This window comes from Mastomys coucha, unplaced genomic scaffold, assembly GCF_008632895.1.
Source record: "Mastomys coucha isolate ucsf_1 unplaced genomic scaffold, UCSF_Mcou_1 pScaffold20, whole genome shotgun sequence".
NCBI lineage: Eukaryota > Metazoa > Chordata > Mammalia > Rodentia > Muridae > Mastomys > Mastomys coucha.
This window is the reverse complement of record NW_022196903.1, coordinates 42,358,181-42,385,963: the sequence shown is the minus strand read 5'-3', so window position 1 is coordinate 42,385,963 and position 27,783 is coordinate 42,358,181. Positions and strand designations below refer to the sequence as shown.

Below are 27,783 nucleotides of genomic sequence, written 5' to 3'. Positions count from 1 at the left end.
AACTCCTTGTCCTGTCTTTACCGTAGTTTTTTCACTGCAAAGTGGGGTAAGTGTCTTCAAATAGAGTTGTAAAAATTATAAAACATTTACTGTGCTTAATGTAGTGCTTTACATGTGAACGGTTAGATGTTATAGAGTTGATTAGAATGTGTTTGCAATTGAAACTCATCTGTTACTCATAATTCATTATTTGATAATGTTATATAAAATATGACATTTTTAAAAAGCAAGAGAAAAGATAAGGTTTAGATATACCATACTGATGTTTGCCTGTTATCTTAGCATTCACAGCATCTTTTAGGCTGAGGCAGGAGGATTGTGAATTTGAGGATATCCTGGTCTACAGAGTAAATTCAATAACAGGACCTCATCTCAACAAAGAAAAAGGTCATTGTGATTCATAATCTCAGGACACACTTGTTATATGTAATATATCCTAACCCATGTGCTTGGGTGATCAGAACTAAATATAAACTTAGGTGTTTAGAGAAAGCATGCTGCAGATCTGATTTCTGAGGCTAATATGAATATAGTTTTTGATTCTAACTGTTAATGGTAAGTATGAGAAAGGCTGGAGGGATTTAAAAGCTTGCAAAAAGATGGAGAATGTCTTAAGAAGACACCTTAGAGAAAAGCGGATTCTTTTTGGATTTTATGAACCTTTCCATCATAAAAATTATATTCAGAGTTTCTTAAGAATGTAGCATCTTTTCACAGCATGATGACCATAGCTTAAGGTTGATCTTTTTATTTGTAAGAGGAAGTTTTTATTTATTTGTGTTCTGTTTTAGTGTTCAGTGACCAGTGACTTGGATTTTCCAGCACAAGTCATCCCATTAAAGACCCTGAATGCAGTCGCGTCGGTACCCATAATGTATTCCTGGTCTCCCTTACAACAGAATTTTATGGTATGTTAGTAATGCAGCTTTTGCTTGTTTGATAATGTATTTAAATAAGAAACATGGTAATTTTTTTGTCGTGATAAAGAAACAATAATTTTTAAAAGCCATCAAAATAGTAGCACTTGGATTGATTTTTAAAAATTGTTAAAAAAGCCCATTTAATGTTCTTTTTTGCATTCTCCACAAGAAAAGTTGAAGTAAACACATTTAAAGATGAAGTCTATAGTTCTTATTCTTTAAAGGTGCCCTCTGACCGTAGCCCGACTTTTCATTTTGTTAACTGAGAGCTTCTCATCAAACAATTTTCAGGATAAGGTTAAGATAGTGGCACCTTTAGTTTGAGGCTAGTCTGGTCTGCATATTGAGTTCCAGAACAGTCAGAGTACACAATAGAGACCCTGTCTCAGAAAACCAAAACACTCCCAGCACTTGGGAGGCAGAGGCAGGAGGATTTCTGAGTTTGAGGCCAGCCTGGTCTATAGAATGAGTTCCAGGACAGCCAGGGCTACACAGAGAAACCCAGTCTCAAAAAAACAAAAAAAAAAAAAAAAAAAAAAAAGAAAACCAAAACATACGTATACGCATGCACACACGCTTGTGCACATATATGCAGTAATGTACACTAGGAACTACTCTCAGGATTTATAAAGCACAAGTTAGGTCATTGTCTCTGCAGAGAGCACTACTCCAAGCTTTGGCAGTACAGTGCTCATGTTTAATTCTTTATGGAAACAGAATGAAGGAAAGTAGAGCAAAAGAAATTGAAGAGTATATTCTTTACTTGTTAGGTAAAAATACACAGTTTGGGGCATGGTGGTATACAGATATATATATACAACACTGGGGAGGTGGGGAAAGGCTCTTTGGCCAGCCTAGCCTAGCCTAGCCTAATCAGTAGTCTCTAAGCCAAAATAACTTAAGGTGGATAGCCCACGCACCCTTAAGAAAATAAAACAAAATCACCGTAACTTTACTCATTTGATGTATTTAATAAAATGCCGAGAGAATTTCTTGAAGTTAGAGAATTGCTGTATAGAATTGCTTGTTAGAGGCTGTTTTTTTTAAGTAGACATTTGTAATTAGTGACTTTTCTTACACTTCTATGAGTGGCAGTTAAAGGTAAGTTTCACTTATTATGAAGTGCATTTAAGGCTTTATAAGAAATACTGCAGATGAGAAACGTACTGACACCTTCAATGATGCTTCATATTTTCAGATTTATATTATAGACCTTTCTAAGCTCAGCCCGGCTCTGAAATAAGGATACAGAGACCTAGTTATATTTACCTAAGTTCTGCCCCGCAGCTGGTTGTCTCTCCTCAGTTTCATATGTCCAGCTTCCTCAGAGCGGTGATAATTCTTCCTGTGCCTGACTCTTTCCCAGAATTCCTCTCTCTGCCAGTGTCCTACCATATATTCTACCTTTTGCTATAGGCTTTTTATTTTAACCAATCAGAAGGTGCCTTAAGCAGTCAAGGAAGGTCAGGGACACATCTTCGCACAGTGCTTAAAAACATTTAACAGATTGAAATTGTGAAAGACTCTTAAGGGTTTTTTGTTGTTTGTTTGTTTTGTTTTGTTTTGTTTTTTAAGTTACTACTGCAAAGTTTGTACCATTTCTAGACTTTCCTGGTCACTGACCAAAACAAATTAGATGACTTTTATGGGTAGCATATACTGTGGGGAGCAAAGATGGCTACTATTGAGAAGACATAATAGCCAAATATTTAATTTTGGCTTACATTCAAAGAACTAGACTCGGTTTAGATGGAAGTTGTGCACACAAAATGAAGTGAAACTTGAGGTAAGTATGCTGATATTCTGAATCTGAACAATACGTTAAACTCTACATTTTCCTTTTATTACTCACACGGCTTTTGTCTCAATTTTTGTTTCTTTCTTTTTTTTAAACTTCTGATAACAAACTCAAAATTTGTTGTCTACTGATGATTTAAAATCATTAATCTTCCTGTTTTTTAGTTGCCTGATTGTCACCTATGTGTTTCATGGCCTTTTCCAGTGTGTCCTTTCCTGTTGCTTGTTATCATAGTCTGATCCAAGGCTTGCAGTACTTGAAATGTTGTCTTTGTCCTCCAGTGACTCTTCGCCAGTGTGTCCTGTTTTTCAGAGTTAACTTTCTAAACCTCAACCTTTAACCAATACCTTGTTGAAGGGCTTTTTTGAATAAGCCTACCCTAACTTAGTTTTTTTGACACACGCTTCAGGACCATCCAGTCTTTTCTATAGTTGCTGTCATGTACTTGGTTGTATAGTTTTCTTCCTTCTATGATTTTTTTTTTGTCCTTTGTATTCTCAGATATTCTAGTCTCTCTACATTTTCTTTGATTTGTCCTTCCCAGTTGTTACACTTTGATGTAGATTTACTCATCTTATTTACTAGCATAATCAACTTATGTATGACTTGTCATCCAATTATTGAAATATTTTCTGTTGCTGTAGAATATTTTGATTTTATAAGCGTAAATTCTTCTGGCATAGAATGACAAGACCGTTGATAGTCGTTTATATCAGTATCAGGTTTTTTTTCCCTTGTTGTGATAAATCACCAAGACCAAGGCAACTTATAGAAGAAAGAGTTTATTTGGACTTATGGTACCAGGGGGATAAAAATCAACCATGACAGGCAGAGGCGTGTTAGCTGGAGCACGAAGCTAAGAATCACATCCTAACTGAGTCACAGAACAGAGTGGGGAATTGGGGTTGCTGACTGGAAGTGGAGTGAGCCATGGAACTTTAAAAGGTTATGCAGTGGTTGTACCTGCTAAACCTTCTAAACACTGCTACCAACTAGGAGCCAAGTGTTCAAATACATGATCTCCAGGGTATCCCTAGATTTTTATTGTATTGAATATTTTAATTGCTAGATTACCACATAAAGTTTTTTAAAACTCTTTGTTGATGAGTATTTGTGGTTTATTTGGATAAGCCACATATCATCAGTTTTATTACAGGTACCTTCTTCCATTTTAGTGTCTGTAATAGGAGTGTCTTAAACTTGAGGTCTCATGTAACCTGCAGCAGTTTCCTTTCTTAGAAACTCCAAGAGGAAGGATTGCATGTTAGATTAAGTGCAGTTACAGTTTGCTCTACAGTTCTGGAGAAAGACAAGTACTCATGGAAAATACTGATTTTAGTTATCTCATTAGCTTTTTTGTGTGGTACCAGGAATTAAGCTCAGTGTTCAGCATGCTGAGCAAGCGCGTCACATTTAATTCTCACATTGAGGGCTTAAGTTTTAAGTTTTATGTGTATGTGTACTATGTAACTACACACACACACACACATGTATATGTGTGTATGTATGTGTTTATGTTTATCATGACATGTGTAGGGGGTCAGAGGACAACATGTGGGAAGTTATTTCTCTGTTTACCATGTAGTTCTCTGTCTACCATGTGCGTCCCAGGGATTGAATTCTGGTTGTCAAGCATGGCAGCAAGTGTCTCTACCTGCTGAGCCATCTCTCTGGCCTTCAAGTTTTAAAGAAATATTTAAATTCTAATTTAAAAATTAGAATACATCTAGTTTTAACTTCTCTCTCTTCCTTTCTTCTTTCTGTTCACTTGTTCATTCTTTCTTTTTTACTTTTAGGTGGAAGATGAAACTGTTTTACATAACATTCCTTATATGGGGGATGAAGTTCTGGATCAGGATGGCACTTTCATTGAAGAACTAATAAAAAATTATGATGGAAAAGTGCATGGTGACAGAGGTGAGCTATATGTATATTCTCTTTAGTGTGGGTCTTAGGGTTTTCTTGTTGCCATGACAGTGGCAACTCTTAAAAAGGAAAGCATGGTGGCGCACGCCTTTAATCCCAGCACTTGAGAGGCAGAGGCAGGTGGATTTCTGAGTTCGAGGCCAGCCTGGTCTTCAGAGTGAGTTTCAGGACAGCCAGGGCTACACAGAGAAACCCTGTCTGGAAAAACCAAAAATAAAAAAAAAGGAAAGCATTTAATTGGGGCTTGCTTACTGTTGAGAGGCTTAGTCCATGATCATGGCAGGAAGCGGCACACAGATAAGTATGGTGCAGAAGGAGCCTAGAGGTCAACATCTAATGGCAGACAGCAGGAAGAGAGTTACACTTAATGCAATACCAATTTTTCTGGGGTTTTGTTGTGCCCTCTTTTACTCCTTAAGATCTATTGGAGATTTCTGCCCTATTTTTGTTTGTATAGTTCCCAAGTAATTGACACAGAAACAATTTAAGATTTATTTACATGCTGTTATCATAGACTAGGCAGATTCTGAACTCTTCTACTCTATATCCACATGCCAGTCCCCAGTTCACATGCTCTGTACCATGTATGTCCTCAGGGCCAGCTTCTCTTGGCCACATGCTCATCATATATCTGGCCTTCTGGAGACTTTTCATCATTCCCTTCCTCCTCCTGGTCTCTCCTTAAATCTTCCTTGATTATAAGTCCTGCCTTTTCTATACCCAGTCATAAACCCCAGCCATTTATTGATTAATTAGGGAACATTCTTTGCAGTACCTATGTTAATACAGTGCCCCAAGATCAGGTTGTAGTCTGGACCAGGGCATAGATCTCAGCTTCTGAATTCACAGGTCACAAGACTAAACCCAACACACATTGGGTCTAGCTTAAGCACCTAAGACCTCAAAGCCTGACCCTAGTGACACACTTTCTCTAGCAAGGCTACATCTACTCCAACAGTGCCACACCTCCTAATCATTCCACTCCCTGTGGGCCTATCAACATCATTTTCATTCAAACTGTCATAGAAGGGTTTGCGAAAGACTTAAGGTTTCTTAAGCATAGAGTTTGTAAAAAAAAATCTTCTTAATAATAAAATTAACTTTTGCAATTGACTATACAGAGCTGCAGGCATACATTTTTAGTGTTTTTCTAGTTTTTCCACTTGAGGATCTTATTTTGCCACTTGGTAATCATCTGTAACTGGTTACAAACTCCAGCTGCAGCAACACATAGATTTTATAGGAACAGGGTGTGTGTTTTTGGTAAGCTTTCAATAGTAAAACTATGTTTAAAGTTCTGTTTATGGGTCATGTGCTTCAGAAAGGCTCCCTACTCAACAATGCCTTCCTCAGGGCATCCAGATCCCGTTGAAATTAAGTTATCAGAATCCTGGATTCAGGTTTCTGAGTACAGGAGGCTCTCTTGATATCTGAGCAAATGGAGATGTGGTCATATTATAGTGGAAAACAGGTTTGAAATAGTCAGTCAGTGACACAGATTGGGAGGAAGCTAAAGCTACAGGTCCTCATGGATTAAGGTGGATTAAGGGCAACAGATAGTGAAGGTAAATGCTGTTTTCTTTGCTGGCTGTGAAATTGATCTGGACTGTCTGTATCTGCCCCTCAGGTTACAGTGCTGATAGGCTCTTGCTATTCTTCCAGATTAGAGAACACATACATAAACTTTTGCCATTACCCTTTTCCCTCCGTTTCTGACATTTGGCTTTTAGAATGTGGATTTATAAATGATGAAATTTTTGTGGAGTTGGTAAATGCTCTTGGTCAATATAATGATGATGATGACGACGATGATGGAGATGATCCTGATGAAAGAGAAGAAAAACAGAAAGATCTAGAGGATAGTCGAGATGGTATGTTTAATACTAGTTTTTTATTTGAGCCTTATATAATTCTTTTGTTTTTTTTAAGTATCAAGCTGGTAAGATGGCTCGGTGGGTAAAGATGCTTACCACCAAGCTTGATGAATCCAGTTTGATCCCTGTAACCTACTCTGTAGAAGAAAAGAACTGACTCTCCCAAATTGCCCCTGATCTTCATACCAGTACACTGTGGCATACATACAACCAAACATGTAAATAATGTAAAAACCACCCACGTAAGGGTAGAATGTAACTACCCCCTTTTTGTTAAGTGTATGATCAAATATATTTTCTGTAGCATTTCATTCTCCACTAGAGCTCCTTTGTTTCCTTTGCCTAGAAAAGGACATAATCCTTTCTTGGACTTTGCTGATCAGTTATCATAATATCTTTATAATAATATAATATATATCATGTATAAATTGTATACTACCTTCATATATACCAGCTTATCCTTCCACAGCTTTATAATGTATGTGTTATTATCAGCTCCATTATATATTGGAAATGGTTTAGAGAGGGAGAAAGCTAAGAAACTTACTTAAGATAGTGATATTGGGAAAAAGTAGAATCTGAGCCCCAAGTTGATGACCTAGGTCTGACTTGAGCTGTGTTATTGCCTCTACACTTGTTAAGTGTTACTAGAAAACGTTCACCCCAAAGTAGAGTCCATAATGCTGTCTTCTACTTAGCAAGCTTACTATTAACACAGCATAGCAGAATTTAGGGGGAAGATTGCATCAAAAGACATGTATTCTTTATAACAGAAACACACCTTAGGAGTCAATAAGTGCTAAGTTCTTCCATGTGATGGACAGATCTGAAAGTGGATTAATGGTCAGCTCTGACACAAAACTATTAGTTTCAAATAGTCAATTTGGGGGATCTGTCTTCCTGTACTCTTAATTTCTCATACTTGAATTTTATATTTGCCTTTCTAGTATTTGATAGGCTTTTCCATTAGAAGTAAGTGATATAGGGGGCTGGAGAGGTGGCTCAGCGGTTAAAGAGCACTTGACTGCTCTTCCAAAGGTCCTGAGTTCAAATCCCAGCAACCACATGGTGGCTCACAACCATCTGTAAAGAGATCTGATGCCCTCTTCTGGTGTGTCTGAAGACAGCTACAGTGTACTTACATATAATAAATAAATAAATCTTAAAAAAAGAAGTAAGTGATTGAGGGATTGGTGACACCTGTAATTTCAGTGCTTGAAAGTGAAGGCAGGAGAGTCAGAAGTTCAAGGTCGTCCTTAGCTACATAATGAGTTGTATGCCATCTTGGACTAAACTAGGTAAACCTTCCACACAAAACAAAACAAAAACCCCAAGCCAGTGTTAGTCATCCTGGTCATACTAGCACTTGGGAGTCAGAGACCATAGAATAGAAGAGTTGGTTAGCAAGATGGATTAGTGGGTAAGAGTGCATGCCGAACAAGTCTTGATGACCTGATTTCGATTTCTTAATTCCACCGAGGAAGGAGAGCACTGACTCACAAAAGTTCTTCCTGACCCTCACATGTGCACACATACATGAACACATAAGAAAATAATAATCATCAGAGGCTGGAAGTCAACCTGATCTACTCAGTTGCAGGCCAACTAAGGCTACACAGTAAGAGACCTAGTCTCAAAGATTACTCCCTCCCCTACAACCTCCCAAACGTAAACCAAAGTCCACAAGTTCCTAGAAAATCAGCTTTGTTAAAATAAATAAATAAATAAAATCAGCTTTGTTGTGGTACTGTGATAGAGAGAAAATGAAATTGAAACTTGTTTCTTCCATCTCCTCCCTTCTCACAATTCACTGTTCAGATAAAGAAACCTGCCCACCTCGGAAATTTCCTGCTGATAAAATATTTGAAGCCATTTCCTCCATGTTTCCAGATAAGGGCACAGCAGAAGAACTGAAAGAAAAGTAAGGTTTTTTTCTTTTTAACTTGGGGCAGTCGTGCATGTTGTCATCTTGGTTTATTATTTCACACACACTCACTCGTACTGTGTACTAGAAAATTTTTAGTTCATATTGAGTACATATATGAAAATTCATGCATGTTGTTTGCCTGTGTACAGTCTATTGTCACGTCCTCTCCGTTCTGTCCGGCAAGAAAGACGCAGCCCGAGCTCTTCCTTTTGCAGTTTATTTCAGGAACCTTTTAACAATGTTTCTCCTTCCTGCTTCTCCCTCCTGCTCCTCCTGCCGGCTTCTCCTACTTCTGGCTTCTGCCTCTCCTGCCTCTCTAGAGCCTTTACTTAAGCTCCGCCTTCTGGCCCATGGCCTTTGAGTACTCCCAAGCTTAGCCAATCCCAATGGGCCACATGGCAAAAGCAGATAGGTCACCAGATGCGGAAGCAACCAATGGCAGCAAGCTTAGCCAAATGAGGGCTTGCTTATGAGACCACTCGCTCTTGGAAAGGCTCTCCACAGTCTATACTAGTATATTTTAGGAAACGTTTTCTGGACGCTGGTAGAGATTTTTATAGTTCATCCAAGCTAATGCTAATAGCTTCTTCTGCAGTGTACCGCAGTTGTATCAATGGGCTTGATTCTTATTTCCCATGCATAATGCATGATTGGTTCTTAGTCAGCAAAGATTACTATAGGTTGGATATTTTTCGTTGAGTTTTAGATAAGATAAACTTTTAAAAAAATCAAACCCATGGAAACCTTTTAGAAACTTAATTTCAAAAAAGTGATTTTTCTTTCTGTTTTACTTACATTGTTTATTTGTTTGTCTGATGTCAGATATAAAGAACTCACGGAGCAGCAGCTCCCAGGTGCTCTGCCTCCTGAATGTACCCCAAACATCGATGGACCAAATGCCAAGTCTGTTCAGAGGGAGCAAAGCTTACATTCATTTCACACGCTCTTCTGTCGACGATGTTTTAAGTATGACTGCTTCCTACATCGTAAGTGCAATTATTGTACGTTTTCATTTTCTATCTTTGTTGTTGAAATCTGTAGTAAAGCAGGTTCCTGTCCGTTATCACAACCAAAATGTACCGGCCAATCTTATAGTGGAGGTTAGGAAATACGTTACATCCCTGTACTGCAACTTTTACATTCTTTGAGGATTCCTCTGACATCTTTTTGTACACGTTTCATTCCATTCACTGCTTCCCATTAATGTGAAGTAAAGGTCAGTGACTCTTTACAAGGCTATTTTATAGTGAAATTATTATAGTGAAGGAGCTCAGAGCTCAGAACAGTATTACTGATATTTATGAACAAATTTTGTTAAGTTAATGAATTGGTGAAAAGGCATTTATGCAAACAATTTCTTGCATAGTTTTAAAATATTTTTGTTTCTTTTTGATCCTCCGAATAATTGTTTCATTAGTACTTCACATTTCAAAACAAGCAAAACATAAAATATTATTAATGTCAGTATGAAAACTAGTTTCTTTCCTTTGGCATTTCTGGGAAATGAGGTTTCTTAATAAAATTTCCAGGTAACTGGAATTTGTTTTATGTTTTTTGAAATAGTGTCTCATACTCAGTATGCAGCTGTTGATTTTCATGATCCTTTTGATTCTCCTGCCTCAACCCCCTGAGCGCTAGAATTACAGGCGCATACCACCATACCCACTAAAATGGGAATCCTCTCCAGGCTAGGGTGTGGGTTTATGTGTTTTCTGTAGTATTAGAGATTGAACCTGGCCTTACTCCTGCTTGGCAAATACTAGACTGTAGCCACAGCCCCATCCCTGCACACTCTAAGACACATCCCACTTACTCACAGTAAGTCATATCCACATTCCTAAAGTTTGCAGTGAATAAAAAGTATCAATTATTCTCACCCCCAGCCCCCAGGGTTTCTTTGTGTAACCCTGGCTCTCCTGGAACAAGCTCTATAGACCAACTGGCCTCAAACTCAAAAGAAATCTTCCTGCCTCTGACTCTGTATCCAGAGTGCTGGGATTAATGCATGTGCCACAAACACCCAGCAGCATTTGATATAGATTTCCCATTTCGGCCTAAACATTCTTCAGTCTCCTACTCTCTGCACATTGACCAGTTGTGGGTCTTTATATTAATCACCATGAACTGCAAATAGAAGCTTCTCTTGTACTGATTAAGAAATGCATTAACTTGTGGGTATAATGGCGTTATTTAATGGCGATTTAATACTATCACCATTTAGCAGAATAATAGTATTAGAATCTCTCCTTCCCTAGGGTCCATGCCTTGTCTAGCCATAGATTCTTGACCCAACAGATGCCAGCCAGATTCAGGTCTCATCTTGTAGAGTGGGACTTAAATCCAATCAGAAAGTGGCTGCCTACTCTGACAATGTTCATGACACTGCTGCAACAGTGCAGGTCTTGATGCTCATGACACTACTGCGCAGTGCAGGTCTTGCCAGGCAGACTTTGTTGCGTCTTGCAACGTGCATTCACAGCTAGGAAGGCTGGTAATTATTTTTCTCCCTCATCCGAGCATAGCACCTTCCACACTAGGAACACTAGCCAGTAGGGATGAAGTATCCAGTTCAGTCCAGCCTGATACCTTCATGCTCTATGACTCAAGTATGTGATTTCTTTACCAATAGGGTCTTATTAATAGTATTGGCAATAGCCTATAATGTTTGGGGGCTTATGGGACCTCACTGGTCAACAACTCCAAAAGAGGTAACCTATTCCTGGCACGTGGCTTTTGATTTGTTAGCCTGTGGGTTTTCTAGAGGCATTGTTGCCACATTATAGAGTAATTTTATATTACCTCTGTGTGAGGTTTTTTTGGGGGGTGGGATGGGGACTTTTATGGTAATAGGTAGGTTTCCATTAGACTTTTGAAAGGTTCTATTTGTTGTTCATCCTTCTCTGCCTTATTTGTTGAGACAAGATCTTACAGTGAACCGAGAGCTCAGCTTTTTGTGTTGGTTGATAGGGCAGTGAGCCTCTGGGAGCCTCCCTATTTCTGCTTCCCTAATCCTGGCTCTTGGAAGGTGTGAGGATCAGAGGTCAGGTCCTCCTGCCTATGTGAGCACTTTCCCTGCTGAAGTAATTCCCCAGCCCTGAAATTAGTTCCCTTGAAGTGAATTGTTTAAAATTTGTTCAAGAAAAGGTCCCTAAGTATAATTAATTTTTTTTTAAAAAAAATTGGCTTTCCCCGCCTTTTAAGACTATATATAAAGCTTCCCCTGCCACACACACTTTTTAAGCTTTTGTTTGTGTGTGTGTGTGTGTGTGTGTGTGTGTTTATTTTGGAGGTTGTAGGATATGCTTGCTGTGGTGCTCTTGTGGAGGTCAGGACAAATTTCCAAAGTCTGGGTATTGAACTCAAGTTGACAACTTGATGGCAAGCGCCATCCTGGTATACTGGGAACCTCCCCATCTCCCCTATTTCTCTTTTAAAAAGCACATATACTTGTGTACCTTCCTGTTTAGAACTTATTCTGGTGTGAATATGGATCTAACTTTTTTCCTCATTCACGAAGTTATCTAAATGTTTTAGTATCATTTATGGAGAAGTTCAAATCATTCTCTGCTTTGAGATATAGTACTTATTTCATTGCTTATTATCAATGTGTATTTACTTATTCACTAAGCCAGAGCCCCAGCTCCTGGATCTGTTTCTTAGTTTTAGGTATCTTTTTTTCTGTCCATGAGTCTTTATTCATGACATTGGTTGAGTGACTGACTTTGTATGTGGGCATACATGTTGGCACATGTATGCCATGGTGTGAATGTAGAAGTCAACTTGTTGAAGTTGGAGCTCTCTTCCTGCCATGTAGATTTTAGGTCATCAGACTTGATAAGTGCCCTTACCTGATGAGTCATCTTGCTGGCTCCTTTAAGAGTATTTTAAGAATAACTTTCTTTGGCAAATTCATAATATACCAGAATATGTGGTGTTACTATCTATATATAATCTTATCATTATTCCTGCAGAGGCAAGATAGTTGCCAGCCTAGGCTTACATAGCAAAACTTTGCAAGTATGCAAAAACTGCTGGATATATGGTGGCTCACACATTTAATCCCAGCATTTGGGAGGCAGAGGCAGGTGCATCTCTGTGAGTTGAAAGCCAGCTGTTATATAGAGTGAGTTTCAGGACAGTCGGGCGACACAGAATTCCTGTCTCAACAAACAAACAAAACAACAACAACAACAAAACCCTAAACCAAAACAACAAAAAACCCAACCATCGTTAAGAAAAGGTGTGATTGTTAAAATGGTGTGTTTGTGAGGGGACAGCTTGGGATTTTAGCTCAATGCTTGAGCTTTCGCTGAGCTAGGCTCAGGATTGGATCTCTAGTACTTGAAGGGAGAAGATAGAGATTGGAGCCTTTATGGAAAAGGCCTTTCTAAAACCACCAAAACCCTACATAGTTCTGTGAACATCACTTATTTTTAGCCAAATTAAGGTCATTTTCCTATTGTATAATTTTGAGTAACTAGTTTTAAGCATTGGCCCTTTCCATTGTGTGAGAAAACAACTGGTTAACACACCCTAGAATTGAGTTCCAGCTATTGAAGCTTCTTTTTTCTATAGATTTTACAAGTAGAACCATTTTCTAGTTAATGCTTAATAAATTAATCCTTCATCTAGAAATCAAGTAATTATGTTAGAGCTGGGTGTGGTGATACACATCTATAATTGTAGTTCTCAGGGGGCAAGGCTAGAGGATTGCTGAGTTCAAAGCCAGCCTAGGAAAGATACCACCCTCCTATCTCACCCTTCTTCCCTACCCCAGCCGCCAACGTTTTTTTTTTTTTTTTTTTTTTTTTAATTTTAGATATTTTCTTTATTTACATGCGAATTTCTCCATTCCCAGTTTCCCCTCCAAAAAACAAAAGAACAAACAAAAACAAACCCCTGTTGCCTCCCCCCTCCCCATGCCTGCCACCCCGCCCTCTCCCACTTTCTGGCCCTGGCATTCCCCTACACTGGGGCACAGAACCTTCACAGGGCTGAGGTCCTCTCCTCCTACTGATGATCGATTTTGCAATCCTCTACCATACACATGCTGCTTGAACAATCAGACCCCTCTATGTGCAGTCCTTGGTTGGTGGTTGAGACCCTGGGAGCTCCGAGGGTACTAGTTAGTTCATGTTGTTGTTCGTCCTAAGGGGCTACAAAACCCTCAGCTCCATTGGTCTTTTCTCTAATTCCTTCACTGGGGACCCTGCACTCAGTTCGAAAAAAAAAAGCTCACTATACAGAGAAATTGTAGATGCCAGAATATTTTTGTAAAATTAGGAAGTCTGGGTTTTTTGCAATATTTTTTACTTGTTGGAGACACTAAAGACTCAAGTAAATGTTTATAGTCATACTTTGTGCCCATTGATCATACTTGCAAAGGGAAAATGAGAATTATGAATCATTCCAGAGATCATTACCATGTTTTCACCTTTGTTGGAGGTTGGAGGAAGAGTGGAGGATACCCTGGGATAGATGGAGGAAGTTGTATAAAGTAAACTACATATGTGGAAGATACTGGATTTTCCAATCGATGTGGGGAAATGAAAAAGTAAATTTTGTATAGCCATATTCAGATACTTTGTGCTTATTTTACAGCTTTCCATGCAACACCCAACACATATAAGAGGAAGAACACAGAAACAGCTTTGGACAACAAGCCTTGTGGACCACAGTGTTATCAGCATCTGGTGAGACTCAGTGCTTTGTTACTCCAGAGGGCTCTGAAGAACTTTGGTGGAGGTGGTAAAGCCAGCACTAACGCTGTCTGGATCCATACTTACATTGGCCATATGACAGGCAGTGTTTTTACCCTCGTTTCCTTCATAGCTGTGTCCTGCACAGTAGTCTATTAATCTTGTATTACTCTCTGTTTATCTGTGTTATTTCTTCAGCAACGTTTCACGGTTCTTAGGATCAAAGACTCTCCACAAAGTTTATGAGGTACAGATAGCCCACTTATACACCAGAAACTCAGTAATCTTGTGCAGACTTTCCTGAGTCTTTCTCATGGACTTATCCCTTCTGTGAATGTTTTAGGCCACTTATAATTTAAGCTGTACCATAGATTCCAAACAGGTTTTCATTTTTTAAGTGATGGAGATTAGGAGTAAGGGATTAGGAAAATATAAGGCAGGAAAGTTGTTTTTTTACGGGTACTATCTTATTTTTTACCATTTCCCCTCTTTGAACCAAGCCACTCCTACCTAGGAACTAAGTGGGTATATATTGCCTGTTGGATTTTGGACAGAAGATTCAATGAATGGCACCTACAGAAGGTATCCTATTTTTAAGCAATTTGGTTTTTGTAGAGTGAAGTATAAAACTGTTGGCTCCTTTCAAACTTTGCTCTTCTATTTCCACTAAAAAAAATAAAAATAAAGGAATTCCTGAGCACTGTTTTATATTCTTTATAAGGCAGAACTTTATTGGCTCATCTAAAATGTTTCTGTGGTCTCTTACAAACCATACTTTAACCATTGTTTTATACTTTCTGAGATTGGATTGTGGTACTTCAGAATGCAAAATGTAACCCTAATCTTGTACCTAAAAGTTCTTTCATATCTTCCTGTGGCTTTGCATCCTTCACAGGAAAAAATAATTGGATGTTTTAATAGTAAGACCAGAAGTGACTAAGTCATGCATGTATATGTTTTGTGTTCTTGTATTCTTTAAATAGTGCCTTTAAAGAGGTATGTATTATTTTAAGCCTTGAAATAGGAAGTCTGATTTAACACACTTCAGTATGTCTTTTGATATTCTCTTTTAAATGTATGTATATATAGAGAAAAATACCTTTATTTTTTAAAATATATTTTCATTTACTATGTTTTAATTTAATTTTACAAATTCACCATGTAGAACTGTCTTGCCTGATTTCACATTATTGGAACAAAATACTGAATCTATTTTTATATTTTTGGAATCTTGAAACTATCAAAAGCAGATGAAAAATAGTTGGGTGTGTTGATATCCAGTGACTGTGATAATGGACACTGTAGAGTCTCGATCAACTTGTGTTCTACAATGTCGTCTTACTCTGTTCCACCAAAATATTTAGAACTTTACCCTGATGCCTCCCTTTTTCACTTTACAGGAGGGAGCTAAGGAGTTTGCTGCTGCCCTCACTGCTGAGCGGATAAAGACACCACCCAAACGCCCAGGGGGCCGCAGAAGAGGCCGACTTCCGAATAACAGTAGCAGACCCAGCACCCCCACCATCAGTGTGCTGGAGTCAAAGGACACAGACAGTGACCGAGAAGCAGGGACTGAGACTGGGGGAGAGAACAATGATAAAGAAGAAGAAGAGAAAAAGGATGAGACTTCCAGCTCCTCTGGTAAGACATATCTGACAGCTGGGTGGGTGTCACTAGGTTACTGTTGCTTTGTAAGTTTTTTTGTGAGAGTTAAGGTTACCTAATGTGTGTGTAGGTACAGAAAGCTGGGTTTCAGGCAGGTGTGAACTACCAGACACGGGTGCTGGGAACCGAGCTCAGGTCCTCTGTATGAGCAGTGTGCTCCAAGGTTCTCTCCAGGGCCCTTAACCTCTCCCCTTTTGTAGCTAAGATTGGAGATTTCTCTCAGTAAGGCATCGCTGAGTTGTTTGTGTTGTCTCCCAAGTGTACCTCCTCTAGTTCTTGTCTGTCTGGGTTGCTGGAAGGTCTGATCCAATTGTTCTTGCTGTCTGTACCATTTTCCCCTGGTCCATCTTTCTCTAATGGAGCATGATGGAACTGAGAAAGTTCTGTCTTCATCTTAAAGACCAGTGAGTAGTTTTGGTTAGAAAGAAAACAAGTACTACTGCTGAGTTTATTTGTTGAATTTTAGTCCTTTCAACTCTAAACAATACTATAAAAGATAATAGACTGTATGTATTTGAGAAGTCCGTGTTAAAAGCAGCAGAACTTCTGGTTCTTTGGCAAATGTGATAGGATCTTTGTGATGTTGTTTCTAACCTTACTAATCTAAAATACAGTTAAGTGCCTTCTGCTTTTCCTTAGCATACCTTGAATTTTACTTGTTCATATTGTTCAGTCATCTTTGTGTATGTGTCAGTATACACACATGTGCCATGGTGTACATGTGAATGTCAGACATTTAGCATCCTACTGTCCATCTTGTTTGAGACAAGACCTTTTGGTTGTTTTTCCATTGTCTATACTAGACTAGTTGGCCTGTGAGCTTCTGGAGTCTCCTGTCTCTGTCTGGTTTCCTTGTGGGAGCACTGGGATAGCATGCTTGTACTGTGTTTGATCTCTGCAGTTGAGAAGACCTGCATTCTGGCTCTCATGCTTGCGTGATGAGAGCTTTGACCCATTGAACAGTCTCCCCAGTCCCTTGGTCATTTCTTGACTGGTGTTAACATTTGGTTTTCTAGAAGCAAATTCTCGGTGTCAAACACCAATAAAGATGAAGCCAAATATTGAACCTCCTGAGAATGTGGAGTGGAGTGGTGCTGAAGCCTCCATGTTTAGAGTCCTCATTGGTACTTACTACGATAACTTTTGTGCCATTGCTAGGCTAATTGGGACCAAAACATGTAGACAGGTAAGCATATATATTCAGAAATTTAAACACAGGAATAACATGTGCTCATGTTGTCCAGACATTAGAGAGTCTTGATTTCATTCTGTTCATCTTCTGAAAAGAATTTCCCTCCCTCCCTTAAGAAAATTAAATTAGTATTATTCTTTAGCTGTGTTTCAGAAATTTCCTAGTTTAGAATTCAGTTTGGATGTGATACATGTGAATAGAATTGAACTTTGGCCAGATTTTAAATCTAGCTACATTCCCAATGTGATGGAACAATAGAGATTTCTACTGTGTATCTTATCCCTACTCCATACACTGCAGTGTCATGGGAGAGACAAAAACATTTATTTCTCCAGTATGCAAAAGCATGGAATGGTTCCATTAAACCACAGTGTTCATATTACTCTGCTTCTCATGTAGGTGTATGAGTTTAGAGTCAAAGAGTCCAGTATCATAGCACCTGTTCCCACTGAGGATGTGGACACTCCTCCGAGAAAGAAGAAAAGGAAACATCGGTAAGTCTGCTGGGGAGCCCTTAGAGAAGCAGTGAGGCAGGATCTGCAGGCTGGGCTTCCCAAGAACAACAGTCAGTTTTCACTTCAATAATGATATAAAAGGTTCTAGACAGCTGTCAAAGACACATAGAAATCTCATTTGTCCCTTATGGTTGCTGTTAGGTTTTACATATAGCCACTTCAGTATAGTTGGCATAACAAACCATAAAAATTTTGTTTTACCACATTGGATTTTGGTTGAGAAAAATTTGCAATAAATTTTTGCAATAAAGCTACATAGTTTTTTTTAGCCATTTGGTGTGGAATGATCTAAGATGTGTTTCTGCTGTGCTCCCTGGGCCAGTGTTTAGAAGTGTCTTTTAGTCTAGGAGCCTGGACTTTCTAAATGTGTGCCATTACATTCTGATATTTAAAGTGAGCCTCCTCCAAGTCTGGATATTACCCCTCACAAAGGCTTATAGTGAATAACTGTACAGAATACTTTCGTGAGTATGGAGCAAGGGTAACCATGATTGGACCCTCCTGCCTCAACCCACTGCATTTTTAAAGTGAGAAGTGTAGTTGAGTGGGTGAGGATGCAGTTAGATTGTGCTCCAAGAATTTTGTATAGGCTCATTGAGTGTGCTGAAGTACTTTTTAAACAGTGGAAAACGTAGGCTTTACTAGATGCTTCTGAGTTTTTGATTGAACAGTTTCTTACTATGCAGTTCAACTGGGTAGTTAGTGATGCTGAAAATCATAGAAAGTATTGGTATCCATATAATTTAGATAGGACTAAACTGGTAGGTATGCACAAGGCCTTTAAGTCTTAACCAGGCAATGTGGACAAGAAATTTCTTGCCAGACATGCACAGTAACCTGAGTGAGCAGGCTCTTGAGTCACTCTGAATTGACAAACTAGTAGAGACTAGGGAGTGTAAAACTAGTCTTGGGTTTTCAGCACTGCTACATGAATTGCACAGCCAGGTCATTTAAACAGGACTCAGGTTTGTAGCCAGTTGTTGTATCTCACACAGAACTTTTTCTGTCTTTTGCAGGTTGTGGGCTGCACACTGCAGAAAGATACAACTGAAAAAGGGTCAGCATCCTCCCATCTAATCTCATTATCAGCCCCAAACGTCTTTTGTCCTCATTTGTTTTAGAATAGAAACTGGATGAAGTTTTGGTTATTCTGATTTAATTGACTTTTACTTAGCAAATCAGTTTAAATGATCTATGTCTGTTGATCTGCAGTTACTGCTGCTTAGAGTGAAGTGAACTGGATGGAGTGAGTCAGTGAGAAGCACTACTTTGGAAGTGGGGCTGAAATGCGGCACCAAGTGTTTAAGCACTTGGGGGTGGGAGGTGATTTTTTTTTTCTCCACAGGAGTGTTGTGTACTTCAGTAAAGGCAGCCAGTCATGGATGTTCCAGAGGTAGTGGGGAAGAATGTCTTGTTGATGTGATGATCATTTCCCACCTCCCTGGATTCATTGGCTGCGTGCTGTTATCTTTACTCAGACGGCTCCTCTAACCATGTTTACAACTATCAACCCTGTGACCATCCACGGCAGCCTTGTGACAGCTCGTGCCCTTGTGTGATAGCACAAAATTTTTGTGAAAAGTTTTGTCAATGTAGTTCAGAGTGTAAGTATTTGTTGCTTTGGTGCAATTGCATGAGAACTGAATAGGCTTTTGGTCAGCAGCTGAAAATGGTGGTTTAAATCAAGACATAAGGATTGGGAGTGTTCTCTTATTGCTTGCTGTAGGAAAGCTGCTTATTCTACAAGTATTCATTGCGCCCTGTACTGTGCTAATGTCTAGTCAGCCTCTTGGGCAATGTGATTGTGTGTGCTCATGCACAAGTCAGGCAGAGTTGTAGTAATGGATTGGATTTTCCTGTCTTTCTCTTTGGTCAATTTGAATTACAGTAAAGAGGCATAGACTGTAAGGAGAATCTAGAAGTAGCTACCTGATCCTTTTGTAGATATCAGAAGTAGTGAGAGTTAACCAGGCTTTTGTTTTCAGAATGAAGGGAAGTAGGTAAGGGCGAAGTAGATTTTCACAATCACTCAAAGCTGTACACAGACCGTGGATACCAAAGAATGGATTAGAAATATGCTTTATTATAGTGGTTCTCAACCTTCCTAATGCTGTGACCCTTTAATACAGTTCATGTTGTGGTGACCCCATCTATAAAATTATTTCTGTTGCTATTTTATAATTTTGCTATGGTTATGAATCATAATGTATATGTGTTTTTGAGAGAGGTTTGCTAAAGGGGTCAAGACCCATGGGTTGAGAACAGTAGGTTTACTGGAATGGTCTAGGGTCATGGATACCATTCATTCCAAGACCTCCCTTTACCTGTTTAATTAACTGTAGGACTTTAAATTCATATGCTATTTAACAAATATGAAATGGATAGCAAAAACCAGCAGTGATCTTTCTCAGCCCTATCAGCTTCATGTTTGTGGTTCCCTAATTCCTTGTTAAAATGGAGTAGTAAGGGAAAAGTTGTTGTAAGGGTTTGAGTGACTTGTGCTCAGCAAGACATTGACTACCTTCCTGGAAGGGATTGTGGATGATGAAGATTGTTGGATATGGTGGTGATGATGATAAAATTTATCCCTAAAGGTCAAAACCGTTTTCCTGGATGTCGGTGCAAAGCACAATGCAACACCAAGCAGTGTCCATGCTACCTGGCTGTCCGAGAGTGTGACCCCGACCTCTGTCTCACGTGTGGGGCTGCTGACCATTGGGACAGTAAAAATGTGTCCTGTAAGAACTGTAGCATTCAGCGGGGCTCTAAGAAGGTAAATAACAGTAATATCTGGAAACTTCGTTGTTGGTTTTGTGACAGTGTCTTATGTTAAGTTCTGCTGACCTCAGACTTACTATGTAGCTGAAAATGAACTTGAATTTCTGATCCTCCTGCTTCTACCTCCTGAGTGCTGGAGTACAGGTATATGCTACCATGCCTGATTTCATATGGTGCTGTGGATTAAACCCAGGGCTTGGTGCATGCTAGGTAAGCACTCTACCAGCAATTAGACTTCATCCCCATCCTCCAGAAGATGGGTGTTTAGGGATAATCTGAGAGAGTCCATCTGGAAACAAGAAATAAAGTGACCTTAAAGGTGCATGATGAAAGCACAGTATCAGGTATTGTCTGGGTATTGCAGGAGTGTGTCTCTCAGATTCAAGGTCTGATCACTTAAAAGTAAAATCTTCCGGTGAAGATAGTCTATCTCTTTTGGCATTCTGTTCCTGCCATTTTTCTTTGGCTTCCTTCATTCTCTTGGCCAAAAGTTCAGCATGTTCTACAGACTCCTCTTTGTTTTTCTTAGTGTACTATTTCGTCAGAGCTATATATTGGTGTTGGTATTGCACAATACATGGAGTAACAATATCCCCACCACTGATTCAGACCATAATCCTTCTACTGTGCACTCAGAGCATCAACAGTACTTCTGTGGTTATAAACTTCTCCTGGAATATATAAAGTCTGCATTCATCATCTCCTTCAGTGAGTTTCTGACAGTTGGTGGCTGCAGAGCAGATATTCAGCTTCATCTTGCCGCATTGACCACCACCTAGGAGGCGCCACAAAAAGAGCTAATGCAATCTTAAATTTTCTATAAAATCAGTGCCTTACTGGATGGTAAGGTAAACCCAGGGTTCTGAGAAGTAGCCATTAATGTTATCAGACTTGAGATAGGAATTATTTTCTATTATTTTAGTAATTGACTCAATTTTTTGTTTTGTTCCACAAAGAAGTTATGTCTCCTCAATAGAAACAGATGCTGATTTGTATCAGATATTGTATTGATTCTGATACTCCGATACAAATGTACATTCCCATGATGGTTTTGTTAAGGATACTTTCTGTGCACAGTAAAAGATGAAATTTCCTCCAGCAAAGTTCTGTAAGCTTTGTTCTTGTTCTTTAACGACCTTGAAAACAGGCCAGGTGTGTCGTGCATGCCTGCGGTACCAGCACTCTAGAGACTGTGTGAGGTAGGAGCATATATGTGAGCTGTATCACAAGACTGTCCTCAATGCACTAAAGCCTTAAAATGAACCACCCAGCAGTTAAGTATTTGAAACCTGAGAATTGCACATAGGTGAATTTAAATTAAATGTAGCAGCCAGGGAGTAATCACTAAGCAAAAGAAACCTGAAGATTCAGTATCTTTAAGCCTTTTAGTAACAATAGCTGATATTAATAACTGTCTGGTATATATACCCTGTTTGAATGCTTACTGCATATTACAGGTAAGGAAACCCAGATTCATATGACTCACTATCTGATGAGATGGCTCAGAGAGTAAAACCCAGTACTCACATGGTATAAGTAGAGAACTAACTCCTCAAGGTGCCCTCCATACCTGTATCATAGCATGACATAAATTTTTTTTAAAATTGCAAATAATGGAGCAATAAACACAATCTGGGGTCTTATTGTCCCTGCCTTTAGCACACTACCACTTCTGCCCTGTATGTGGTGTAGGCACATCTCATGAGCCATCACATGGTTGATAGCACCTTATTATTTTTATTTTTAAATATACATTTATATGTGTATGAGTGTTTTGACTGTATGTATATGCACTAAATACATGTCTGGTACCCACACAGTTTAGAAGAGGGTATTAAATCCCCTGGAACTAGATTTACAGATGTTTGAGAGGCACTGTGTGAGAACTAAACCCAGGCCCTTTTGGGGAGTGGCTAGTGCCCCAAATCACTGAGCCATCTCTCCAGCCTCATCACCCTACTCTTTGGGATCTTTTTTGGAATTCTGCCTAAGGTGGAACTTTCAGCTTACCTTGGCTTTCTTTTTTCCTTCCTTGGGTCTTTGAACCAACACTCAATACTGTTCATAGAAGATCTGATCTAGATTAGCTGAGCACAGTGAATGCTGCCGAATCATTTTACTTTAGGTGCCTGCATATTCACTTAGTTCATCAGACCCTAATGTTGTTTCAGTTTCCTTTGGCATATTTGCTGAGACCTAACACCTCTTGTCTTGTGTCCTGATGCCATGTTTGCCACTGGAGGGTCTATGCTCCCTTCCTTAAGCGTGTTCAGGGTAGGCAGGAATGCTCATGCTGACGTGTCATCTTTGCTGCACTTTTTAGCTCTCAGAAATAGAACACTGCATATATTCTTACCACCTGCTTGTTCCCCCTATTTAGCTAATTTTGTTTCTGATCCGGAAGGTATTGGGAAGTTCACCTGACAAGAGTGGCTCAGAAAAGCTTGGATGATCTAGGACCCCTTTAAAGGTCACAAGAATGTTCTTGAATGAAGCATGATAAAGAGCCATGATGAAGAGTTACTATGTTACCAAGTAGTGGCGGCACACACCTTTAATCCTAGCACTCAGGAGATAGAACCAGTCTCTCTCAGTTCAAGGCCAGCCTGCTCTACACAGTGAGTTCACTACACAGAGAGACTCTAGCATGAAAGACACACAAACAAAACAAAGCAAAAAACTAAGTAAAAAAGAAAAGTTATCATATTTGGTGCTAGTCATATTGGCCTTCTGTGGGAGTGATGAGTGATGGGTGTAATAAGGATGTTTTTTATATGTTATCACAAGGAGTTTCTAGAGGAAAGCTGTGGAGGAAATGGCAGGGTCTTCACAGGAATAAATATATCAGTGAAGAACCAGAATGTGCTAAGGGCTTGAACAAATAAAAGAATGTACTTTGGGAAACAGAAAGGTCAAGAGGAGAGTGGCTGGTGTGCTCACCTTCAGTTGGTTTCATTAATCGGCTATGGTGGGATGCCCATGTTCAAGGGCATAGTGACATGTCTTAAAACCAAGAGTAAAGATCTTGTTGTGCGAACATGCCATTCAAATGACTAGCACCCCTGTTTTAAAAACAAGGTGTGGCCATGCACTTTATTAGTGCATATGAGGCAGAGCATCATGGTAGGGGAGAATGTGATGGGCAACAGTAGTTCAATCCACAGCACACAGAAGACAGAGGGAGCTCAGAAAGGCTCAGGAACAAGAGACATATTTATTTGAAAGACACACTACCAGGGGCCACTTCCTCCAACTCCCGCTCACTGAGTCTGCATCACCTCTCAGTAATACCAACAAATTGAGTCTGTCATGAGACTGCGCTTCAGTTGTTCAGAGACTCACAATTCAATTGCCTTTTGGGGGCCGGTCCACAAGCTGGGTCACATGAGCCTTGTGAGGGACAGTAATTGAAAGTGAGTTCCAGGACTAGAGTGAACAGAAGTGAGAGAGAAGCAGCCAAACACCTCTCTTGCTGCAGTACCCATGACCCCAGATGTGAAAGCTTGTTTGTTTTTCCTGTAAGAGTGTGTTTATAATCACTTGGGGTCTAGTGATTCCCTCAGACGGTCTGAGGTTTACCTGCTAACTTGTTTGCACCCTGCAGACTGCTAGCCTCAGTGTGCCCTCCTATCAGTTCTGATGTGACTGTGCTTACTCTCTAGCACTTACTACTGGCACCGTCTGATGTGGCAGGCTGGGGCATCTTTATCAAAGATCCTGTACAGAAAAATGAATTCATCTCAGAATACTGTGGAGAGGTAAGACATACTCATGTATTCCAGAGGACTTGTTTATAGTAGCAGCTTGCATTGTTTTAGATAGATTTCATTGAAAAAGGCCAAGTTTAGAATAGATTAATACTAAATGCCCTTTAACCTGGACTTATTTTATATTTGAAGTTTTGGTTTACATAGTAACTACCTAGATTGCTTTATTTCTAGTCATGTTTGTTGGCTTTTCTTACCTGGAGAACAAGGGGTTCAGGAACAAGAGTTTTGCTGGGTATATTTGGTCCTACTTACTTGGCAGGCGAGCTGATGGGGACTCTAAGACAAAAGCTTTATTAGCTTGGCCGTTTTAGTTGTAGGGCTAGGAAAAAAGCCAAAACAAAGGTTTAGAAAGCCACAGTTTGCATTTTTTACTCAGCAGAAAGACTATTGTCACTTTCTCTAGGCATATTGCTTAGGACATAGAAATCTCTCTGATTTTGGAGTTCTTAGAAGTGTTATTTGGACTCTTATGTCAGTTCAGTGGGTGAAGGCACCTGCTGCAGAGTTGATAACCTGGGTTTAAACCCAGGATCCACATGGTGGAAGGAGAGTAATGCCTCCCACAAGGTGTCCTTTGGCCTTCACACATACTGGGGCATAAGTACACAAACACTTCCTCCCATAAATTCTTTACTGTGTATGCTAAATAGAAAAGAAAATTTAGCTACTCTTTGATACCCTCAAGAGGGACCAAACTTCTCTTACTTGGCTCTTTTGTGTTCTAACAGTCTTGACTATTGACTCCAACACGATCTCCTCCTGTGTCTTCCTTGTAGATTATTTCTCAGGATGAAGCAGACAGAAGAGGAAAAGTGTATGACAAATACATGTGCAGCTTTCTGTTCAACTTGAACAATGGTATGTTCTGAGCTGAAAGGTAAGGTTTTCAAATTAGAGGTCAGCAAGATTCCAGGACCGAGGGCATCTGTCTGCAGGAACAGCTCCTGGTATTTATCAGCAGGCCTAGCTTCAGGGGTGTGTTGCTCACTGGTAAGGAGAGAGGAAGTCCCCAGTGAGCAGAAAGGCTGTGCACAGGGAAACAATCTGGAGTCCCAGCCACCTGCAGATGGGTCTGCCTCATGCTCTGGCTATGAGGGGACCTTGTCTCCCACTACTTGGCTTGCCTCATGTCCCCTGGAACTTGTGGGCTGAGTAGTTGCATTGCACTTCTTCATTGTATGACCTGAGAGGACGAGCGTTTTGAAAGCATTTGTGGCCTGAGGATGTCGCCCATATACTGTGAGAAGGAAAGCAGCAGCAGCAGCAGCTGCAGCCTGTGTCTGTGGAGGGACCTGTGAAAATGAGTGTGCTCAACACATATACAGACAAACTTTCAGCTGGACCTTTTTTTAAATAAAAATGTTCTGTAGAAATATTGTAATCTTAAATGTCAATATGCCCACTTCTTGATGGAGAAATTTGACTAGATTACATCTTTTAAGCCATGTTTTGCTCAGCAATATATAACTGAGAAATTATGGCATTTGAGAGCCCTATTTATCAAGCAAGGACTCACTTTAATCTAGAAGAGCATTTTCTTCCAAATGATATTTTTTTTATATTGGAACAAGTTGAATGTTTTATTTGCTTTTAAAGTCAAATCCTGAGGAAGTATATTTCTAAAACCATAATATTCTTGGTCTATGACTGAAAATAAGTCACTGGACTATCTATATTTGTTTTTTCTTTAGATTTTGTGGTGGATGCAACCCGCAAGGGCAACAAAATTCGTTTTGCTAATCACTCAGTAAATCCAAACTGCTATGCAAAAGGTAAGCTTTTAAGTTGGAATCGACAGAGTGATGCAACAGCTCCCCATTTCCAGCCAAGTGACAGCAAACTTGTCGTGTGAACAGTTCCCTCTGATGGCCTGTTTCCTGCTCACTGCCCGCATGCTTCTCTTTGCAGTCATGATGGTCAATGGCGACCACAGAATAGGCATCTTTGCTAAGAGGGCTATCCAGACTGGCGAAGAGCTGTTTTTTGATTACAGGTTGGTAAAATACACTTAGTATTATCTAAAGGTTTTCCCTTCTTATACTCGAGGCTGGGGTCAAAGGCTGTTTTTAAGTTCTTTGACAGATCTCCCATCATTGGAGGGAGCATTCTTTTAACTGGCCAGTCACTAGAGAGTTACATGTTTCCTCAGTGTAGTTCTCATGTATTAATTATACAATGTTTATTTGAAAAAAAAAATTAACAAAACCTATGCAGAAAGCTGCATCTAGCACCCTATTGATATAACTGACAGTGACCCTGGGGCTTAATCTATGCCTCATGGCATACATTATACATCTGTATTTTACAGCACCTTCTCATTGGTGCAGCATGTATATCTTTTTTGGTAGCACATTACATCTTCATTGTTTTAATTGTGATCACACCCTGTGTGATCACCAAGTGGCTCTATGGAATCAGTCATTTAAATGTGATCCAGTAAAGAGTACTAGTTAAAGGATTCTTGTGGTTTAATAGCCATTCCACCCAGAAACCTAAGTTGTTGAAATGGGGGGCGGGGAGGAGGCTATGTGTAACCAGTCTTAGCTACATAGCTGCAGAGAATGGGGTCCTCCTGGGGAGGTCACTACAAGTGGCTTTATCTCATGCTTGCTCTAAATGGCCAGGGTTAGAAGCAAAGCTGTCCGGCTTCCCTAGTAGTGGGACCCTCAAGAGCCTGTCTTGGCATCTACTTTCTTAATCAGCACTGTCATTGGGGGGCTTGTTCTTTGGCATTATTCTTTACAAATCATGGTTGTTTTCTTAGCATTAGACCCAGATATCACAGTGTGGAGTTGCCTTTCAGAGCAGAGTGCTGCAGGGGCACAGGGAGGGTTGGGCAGGTATGGGGAATGCTTCTAGCACAGGCAACTCATAACTAGCAAGTGACCAGTGACAGATGCATGCCTCCCCTTCATGTATGCAGTTGTGTAAAGCTAGTCGGGTACGTGTGTTAGAGACATAATTTACTATATCAGCAGGCTTGGTTTTCCTGGTGTTGGACAGGTCATTATTTCTTGTTCATGTTTCAGATACAGCCAGGCTGATGCCCTGAAGTATGTGGGCATTGAACGAGAAATGGAAATCCCTTGACATCTACTACCTCTTCCCCTCCTCTCTGAAACAGCTGCCTTAGCTTCAGGAACCTTGAGTACTGTGGGCAATTTAGAAAAAGGAAATGCAGTTTGAAATTCTGAATTTGCAAAGTACTGTAACAGTAATTTATAGTAATGAGTTTTAAAATCAACTTTTTATTGCCTTCTCACCAGCTGCAAAGTGTTTTGTACCAGTGAATTTTTGCAATAATGCAGTATGGTACATTTTTCAAATTTGAATAAAGAATACTTGAACTTGTTGTTGAGTCACTTGTCATAGACTATCACCAACTGATTCTAGACAGCGGTAAAACACAACTTAGCTTTGTTTTTCCAGTTGTCTGAATATTTAATAACTAATAAACATACTGGCATAAGTGTTTGCCTAAATCCAATGTTAATATTGCCTGTTAGTCTTTAGAAGACATTAGTGAACAATACTGGCATAGGTTCTAGGCATTCAGCAAGGAAAGTCAGTAAATAGGAGACGGTGGGACACATTCCAGCCATCTTGTACCCTGGGGAAAGCTGTTGAACCTTCTAATCTGCTGTCCATATATAAAAATTATATGTTGGTCTAGGTTATTTCTAAGGGCCTATATAGCTTCGATTCTATAGTTTAGACAG

General features: G+C 39.7%; 1 protein-coding gene across 15 annotated transcripts in view; it reads left to right on the top strand.

Moving 5' to 3' along the window:
• The window catches only part of Ezh2 (enhancer of zeste 2 polycomb repressive complex 2 subunit), a 57,997-nt gene extending 30,581 nt beyond the window's left edge, over positions 1–27,416 (top strand). For 9 of the 15 annotated variants that reach the window (XM_031381721.1, XM_031381716.1, XM_031381720.1 and 6 more), the window contains 17 exons: positions 792–908; positions 4,515–4,635; positions 6,375–6,515; positions 8,337–8,439; positions 9,268–9,446; positions 14,047–14,138; positions 15,545–15,785; positions 16,826–16,995; positions 17,401–17,495; positions 18,533–18,573; positions 18,995–19,120; positions 20,111–20,289; positions 23,957–24,052; positions 24,841–24,922; positions 25,756–25,836; positions 25,973–26,057; positions 27,094–27,416. In XM_031381721.1, the coding sequence (XP_031237581.1) occupies positions 792–908; positions 4,515–4,635; positions 6,375–6,515; positions 8,337–8,439; positions 9,268–9,446; positions 14,047–14,138; positions 15,545–15,785; positions 16,826–16,995; positions 17,401–17,495; positions 18,533–18,573; positions 18,995–19,120; positions 20,111–20,289; positions 23,957–24,052; positions 24,841–24,922; positions 25,756–25,836; positions 25,973–26,057; positions 27,094–27,154 (2,010 nt within the window). In that variant the 3' untranslated portion in view covers positions 27,155–27,416. The remainder of the gene's footprint in view (positions 1–791; positions 909–4,514; positions 4,636–6,374; positions 6,516–8,336; positions 8,440–9,267; positions 9,447–14,046; positions 14,139–15,544; positions 15,786–16,825; positions 16,996–17,400; positions 17,496–18,532; positions 18,574–18,994; positions 19,121–20,110; positions 20,290–23,956; positions 24,053–24,840; positions 24,923–25,755; positions 25,837–25,972; positions 26,058–27,093) is intronic. The other 6 variants (XM_031381724.1, XM_031381719.1, XM_031381722.1 and 3 more) reach the window with 3 other exon arrangements.
• The last annotated feature ends 367 nt before the right edge of the window (positions 27,417–27,783 follow it).